The sequence below is a fragment of the Osmerus mordax genome, chromosome 14 (genome assembly GCF_038355195.1).
Source record: "Osmerus mordax isolate fOsmMor3 chromosome 14, fOsmMor3.pri, whole genome shotgun sequence".
In the NCBI taxonomy this organism is placed as follows: domain Eukaryota; kingdom Metazoa; phylum Chordata; class Actinopteri; order Osmeriformes; family Osmeridae; genus Osmerus; species Osmerus mordax.
This window is the reverse complement of record NC_090063.1, coordinates 11,353,216-11,360,157: the sequence shown is the minus strand read 5'-3', so window position 1 is coordinate 11,360,157 and position 6,942 is coordinate 11,353,216. Positions and strand designations below refer to the sequence as shown.

At 53.5% G+C, this 6,942-nt stretch overlaps 1 protein-coding gene across 1 annotated transcript; it reads right to left on the bottom strand.

The window, feature by feature from the left end:
• rgs12b (regulator of G protein signaling 12b) lies at positions 1 to 6,168 on the bottom strand. The gene is made up of 11 exons (XM_067250545.1): positions 5,983 to 6,168; positions 5,335 to 5,488; positions 5,060 to 5,154; positions 4,700 to 4,879; positions 4,295 to 4,368; positions 4,040 to 4,166; positions 3,802 to 3,898; positions 3,650 to 3,720; positions 2,689 to 2,851; positions 628 to 2,341; positions 1 to 419 (listed from the first exon to the last, which is right to left on the bottom strand). Exons 1-10 carry the CDS (start codon positions 6,154 to 6,156, stop codon positions 1,719 to 1,721), a joined length of 1,758 nt encoding a protein of 585 aa, XP_067106646.1. The 5' UTR covers positions 6,157 to 6,168; the 3' UTR covers positions 1 to 419; positions 628 to 1,718.
• Between the last annotated feature and the right edge of the window lie 774 nt (positions 6,169 to 6,942).

Genomic DNA, 6,942 nt, shown 5'->3' with positions numbered 1-6,942 from the left:
TATAGTAGTGAGAGTGATTTTCACCCCATACCATTTATTAGGTCTATGTACAGCTGTGTGTCTTACGTTGCAGTGGAACAGAATAGAATAGAGCCGAATAGAACTGGTTTTCTACTTCCAAACGTAAGCGGGGACAGGCTGAATAGGGTCTCGGTTCAGCAGTGATTACAGTGTTTTAAAATGACAAAACTATGTACAAAATTAGTTGCTAAAACTTGAATATAGATACACTATTATAAAAAGAACAGTAAACAAAAATTGGATAAATTAACTTTCTCAGGAATATATTACAAGATAAAGTACAAATCCAAATAAAGACATTGACTTGTTTTCAAAAGCAGGTTTGTGGCTGTCGGCTGGAAGCCATGATGAACTGGGTATTGTTGCCACGATGGAGGACAGTGGGTAGATAGTCAAACCTAGCTGCAGTCAAACCTAGCTGCAGTCAAACCTAGCTGCAGTCAAACCTAGCTGCAGTCAAACCTAGCTGCAGTCAAACCTAGCTGCAGTCAAACCTAGCTGCAGTCAAACCTAGCTGCAGTCAAACCTAGCTGCAGTCAAACCTAGCTGCAGTCAAACCTAGCTGCAGTCAAACCTAGCTGCAGTCAAACCTAGCTGCAGTCAAACCTAGCTGCAGTCAAAGGTTTAGATAAGGGCCAATAAGGAGAGGTTGGAGGGTGGAAAGAACAGACCTGGAGTGTGTTAAGCACACACAACTCACGCACGCATACACTTTTCTCATTTAAGAGGGCATGTGTGTGTGTGTGTGTCCTGCCTTGTTGTTCCCACCTTTTGTAGAAAAGCGGACACGAGGCCAGCCTTGGGCGATAACGCTGAGCACAGTGGTGGAGACCCGGGACGTCTAACGCCTTCAGCTGTTCTTCTAACACTGAGCGTGTGTGTGTGTGTGTGTGCGTGATCAGGCAGGCGGCAACTCAGCGGCATGGTCCCCTTCACACACTGAGCCTAACCTCGGCCTTGTCCTAAACAACGCCCTGCTACCTACACAGCACACACTGGCATTGCACCCTACCTACAGAATAAACAGGGTACTAACATGGTATTGCTTCAACTGACTTTACCCCATTTATAGGATTGAAATTAGTGGAAAAACTATACAACAAAAAACACAGAAAAAGACAAAGACTGTGGATGTCTGCTGATGGTTGTAGTTGGCTAAAGTGCAACATTAGATGATGTACATGGAGGAGGGGGTTGAGAGAACGTTGGCACAGCTAGTCCACTCTGGGGATCACACACACACACACACACACACACACACAGGCTCAGTCCCACACCAACCTCTAAGCCTACACGCTAGGCCTTTGTAGATATCTTAGGGGACTGGACAGGAAGTCAGTAATGTGGGAGTAGATACATTTCCACAGACGTGGGTGGAAGTACTATTTCCCATCCTCTCACTGACCTGGTGCGTGATGCTGAACCTCCAGGCAGACTTGATCAAACACCAGGGCTTTAGAAGCTGGCATTTCAAATCATCCAATAGAATTGCGACTTAGTTCAAATGTACTTGCACCTTTCAAATCCCCACCAATGTATACAAGTGCATAGCGGCCTATGGACTAGGCACTGACCTGGGACTGACCGAGAGAGACACACACACACACACAGGTAGGAGGGTGTAGGTTCAGGTCCGGGGGGGGGGGGGGCAATAGCCTTATGAGGGACCAAGGGGAGGCCGGGTGAAAGTTTACAGTTCACACAGGGGAGGTACCTGAGCTGGGCCAGCCGTGCCGGTGGTGAGGGGGTTGGGGGGCAGAGGAGGAGGCGGGGGACAGGGGCGAGGGAGGCACCAGGGTGAGGCTGGGGCTGTCGATGTCCCCCTCGCCCACCAGGGTGAGGTCGGAGAGGGCGTCCTCCTGGAGCACCTGCACCGAGGCCTGACAGCGGGGGTCGGGGGACTGGGGGCCCCCCCAGCTCAGGGGCTGGATGGGGGACAGGGCGCTGGGGAAGGGGGGAGCTGGTCTGTGGTGCCCGCCCGCGCCACGCCGCTCTCCTCCACCTCCTCCTCTCCCGCTGCCCAGCGAAGAGTCCAAGCTCTGCGATTGGTGGCTCGCATTGAGGGAGGAGCTCGCTCCTCCTCCTCGGTCGCTGCCGTTTTTCTCCCTGTCGCCCTGCCGACCGTTCCCGGGGAAGCCGTTGTCACTGCGGGAGTGAGGGGTGGAGCAGGTGGGTTGTGCCCTGTAGGCAGGCGGGGCGGCGGGGCCAGCCGGAGGAGCCTGGCGCAGGAAGTCCGGCAGCTGGAGGTGGCTCTTGTTCAGCAGACCTCGCTGGTCGTCTGCTCTGTTGCTCTGTGCTTTGGATATGAGGTCGAAGAACTCTGCAGAGGTACACACACACACACACACCACACACACACACACGCCTGAAAAAGATGCGGCACACACGAGACGGCGAAGGGCATCTTTGCGGTGTTGTAGGTGAGGCATGCGTGAGGGTGAGTGTGTCAGAGCAGTGGAAGCTAGAGGCTGGAGAGTGAGACAGGTTTGCAGTGCTACACAGACAGCTAGCTCTCATGGCACAGCTGCTGGGTTAGTGGGTGTCAGCTAGGGAGCTAGGGAGGGAGAGGAGAGTGGCAGGAGAGAGAGAGAGAGAGAGAGAGAGAGAGAGAGAGAGAGAGAGAGAGAGAGAGAGAGAGAGAGAGAGAGAGAGGGGAAGGACCTTTACCTTCCGCTTCGTCTATATTTATCTTTTTCTGCTTTCTCTTTTCCAGGGGGTTCCTATCGAGGGCCGCAGGGGCGCGGCTGGCCTGGGGGCCGGAGTCTCGCACCGGCCCGGGGCCGGACTTGCCGTTCTCCCCCTGTGGTTTCCCTGGCGACCGCTCGTCCCCCTGAGAGAGCCACAAGGAGAGCGGAGGGGCGGGGTTAGGGGCCTGGGGGGAGGGGCAGGGGGGCGCTGATGGTGATATGTTTGGGGGGGGGGGTACAGTGATGTCATGGCGAGCCAGGGGTCACAGCTAGGGACGTGTCACATGACGCGAGGCATTGGAGGATGGAAGGGCGGTCCGACAACTTTTTCCCCCCAACACAGGCTGAGCTCGCCCAGCCATACCCAGTCAGAGAGAGCCGACGACACAGCCACACACACACACACACCGCTCACTGGTCCAAGCTACAGCTAGCCACTACCAGGGCCGCTAGTCCGCTAAGAACGCTCCCAAGCTTTCCACCTAGCGAGGCCCCTACATCCAGACATCCATACGGAGACGGGGGCTAAGGAGGTGGCGAGGACCAGCTCAGGGCCTCCAGGCTGGGGTAGGGCCTCCCCTTGTGGTGGGGGTGGGGGGGGGGGCGTCGATGAAAGAAGATGAATCGTGAAAACCGAAAAGGAAGGTTACGGTGAGTTCAGCCGCAGGCAGAACAAGGATGGACACACACATACACACACACGACAGCATCCCACAGGCATTTACACACACAGGAATTTACACACACAGGCAAACACCAGGACCACATACAATCACGTGATGCACACAAATGGCGCACATGGCCACGGACAGGATCGAACACATAGCAGCGTGACATTGTCAAACAGGAAGTGGACATTCTGTGGGTTATGGAACATTCCGGTGCGGGGGGAAGAAGTAGAGCAGGCGGAGAGAAAAGGTGAAGGAGAAGGTCGGTCTTACTGTTGCTGATTGGTTCCTGGTTGTCGTGGGTGGGGGGGCGTGGCTTTTAGAAGGAGCGAGTTTCTGTTTATCTGTTGAAATAGGAGAGGAAAGTTACACCAAGGGAACGGTGTGTGTGTGTGTAAGTGTAAGTGTGTGTGTGTGTCCCTTACCTGTTCCAGGGCTGTGATCTGCTGCATCCAACACAACTCTGAGTCCGTCTAGGTTTGATATAGGAAGACCTAGATCTAGTGGTTCAGTCTCCCCACTCTGTGCACACACACACACACACACACTCAATCAACATACAGTATATGGTATAACTTAAAGGAAACACACAAGACGCACAATCATTTAACACCAACATCCATCTTCCTCACAGAAGCACACACACACGGTAGCCAGACTCACGATGCGTGCCACCAGGTCCGAGAGGTGCAGGCCGTACTTGGCCACCACGGGGCGGAGGACCTCGGTGACAGGCTTGGTGGGCTTGGCCTTCAGACCCACAGAGCGGTTGATAGGAACCAGGTCCAGTCTGGTCCAGAGGAGCACGAGGAGGAGGGGAGAAAGCAGAGTGGGAGAGAAGTGAGGAGAAAGAAGGAGGATGACGGATTTATAAAAGTTATCACGTGTGTGTGTGTGTGTGAGCAGTACTGTATTCACCTGAAGAGTGTACGCTTCTCCAGTCTCAGGTCCCGAGAACACAGTGTCATACAGTCCTGGTCCAAAACCAGAGGCTAATAGAGAATGAACAAGGTAAGAGGAGAGAAGGAGAGGAAGTGAATGGAGAGATACTTAGCAGGCGCTCCAAGTATACAGTTCAGACAGCTCATTGAAACCTGGCACCACTATGGTGATTAGGTGTAATGATACAGTCACCCCCCCCCCCCACACACACACACACACACACACACACACACACACATACACACACACAGTAACTGGAGATCCAATGGAGGTAAGACGACAACACAGGGATTCATACAATATTCCAAGCGACCCCGACATCCTTTAGCCACGTGCCAGTTGCTAGGGCGACCCCTCTCAGAAACGCGTGCGCGTCCCTACCTTGTCTCCGCCCACCAGGAAGAGGTCGACGGCGGCGAGGTTGATGCAGAGCTTCTCACACAGGCCCAGCAGCAGCTCCCGGATGGAGACCCCAGACCGCAGAGGCACCGGGCAGCACGAGCCGTCAGGCAGGCTGATGTTGCAATGCCTCAGAGGCAGACTGGCGCCTCGCTCCGCTACCTGGAGGGGGGGGGGGGGGGGGGGGGGGGGTGAGAGAGAACAAAGAAAGAAAGAAAGAAAGGAAGAAAGGAAGGAAGAAAGGTTAGGTAATGACAGATAGGATAAAGAACAGTCTAGAAAGGTGACTGGTGCTTGTCTCTTGCGTGCCAGCAGGATGGGGGATGGACCCTCCCACCTCACCTCGTTCTTCCCAGACCCTGATGTTCCCAGTTCCAGACTGGCCCCCGACGACAAGGACCCCTGAGACTCCCGGCGACCATTGCTGCCCGAGAAATCTGTGGCGCGCACGCACAAACACACACACACACCTTGCATTAGCCAAACGTGTGACCGTGCATTCTCTTTGAAGTCCTTCTAAACACCACGTTCCAACGTTCCCAAAGCTGCGGAGTCCGCCCGGTTTTAACAGACTGGGCCCCAGTCCTGCAGCGGCACTGGGCGCTTGGGTCACTCACTCAAGTTGAAGTCGGCCAGGTCTCGTTTTTTGGTCCCCTTGCCGAAGCTTGCCCCTTTCCTGGACCAGGAGAAGAAGGGGTTCTTCTTCTTGTCCACCAGCTCGTCTCTGCTCTCCTCGTTGAGCGTACGAACCGACTTGGTCTTCTTGTCGTCCTGTGGAAGCACACATGACACACTAAGTCGCTAAGGACGACAGACAACTTACACATCTCATCTAAAGAGACATTCGTCATCATCGTTTTTTATTCAGGACACTGGAAGTGTTCCTGACCATATAAGAGCTTCCAAAAAGTATAAACTCCACTGTTTAAAGTCCACCAGAGAACATTATCTTCCCTTTGTAAATCCTTTTCGGCAGTTTTATTGTTTGTTTAAAAAAATGGTTCACCATCAGTTCTTTTTATATCATCTGTCCTTCCTGTCTCTAAAGCAGCCGCCACAGGTCAGAGCAGCAGGTCGGTGTGTGTGTGTGTGTGTATCTGAGACACGGAGACAGAAAGGGAAGCTTGGTCTGCGTGTTTGCACGGGTGTGTAAGCCCATCCGTGTCCATCCCTCCATCCATCATCTCTCCATCCGGCCTCCCCCCCCCCCCCCCCCCCATGTGTGTGCAGATGTGTATGGGGAGGCGAGGGGGGGAGTGGGTCACCTTTTTGGGCGTGGAGAGGTTGGAGCGGTCGGAGCCGGTGCTGTGTCTGGAGGTGGGGGTGGGGCTGCTGGGTACGTGGTAGGGGTCTGGCAGGGGCCGGCCCTCCACCTCGGCCAGCATGCACTCCTGGTACAGCAGAGACTTGAGGAAGCGCGTGTAGCTGTCAAACTTCATCAGGTTAAAGATCTGCAGAGGGATGGAGAGGAATGCCGAGATCAGAGGATTAGAGGCTGACAGCGAGTCTGGGATGTTTAAAAGGAGCTGGAGAGGGAGAGGGAGGAGGGGAAACAGAGAGAGCGAGAGAGAAGGTGAGAGAAAGAGAGAGAGAAGGTGAGAGAAAGAGAGAGAGACAAGGCGAGAGAGAGTCAAGTAACCCATACAGAACTATAATATATACTCAATGCCTTCGTCTCTAAGCCTAACAGCTCTACACCTCCTACTGTCTGCTGTCTTCTAATGGGGGTGCTAATAAAGCTAGTTCAAACACGACACAGACCTACCATTGACAACCTCTCTGGCTCTCCCCGCCAGTGTTTGCACGACTGAAGAAGCACAAAAGCACTGACACGTCAAACACACGCAGGCCAACACACACACACACAAATTCATTTATACCTCTTTGAGACTGGGATTACATGTGAGGTGGCTGTGTGTGTGTGTGCATTCGTGGTGTTGAATCGAGTCACATCGCTTTGGCGCCTGGCTTTCTAGCCTGCCCCAGGGAATTCTGGGAAAAGTTGTGTGTGTGTGTTTGTGTGTGTGAAATAGGCTTTGACGGCTGTTATTATTAGTCTCATTTGTGCAGCCTTGTGACTCCTAAAGGCCTGCTGTTGATATCAATGTAACGCCTTAGCTCCTGCTCTTCCTTATGAGAAAACCTATTCAAACACACAGCGCTAACTCAACCGCTGGTAGGAATGAATTGGAAACTTCATGATGAGGTTAGCATCAGACGGGATT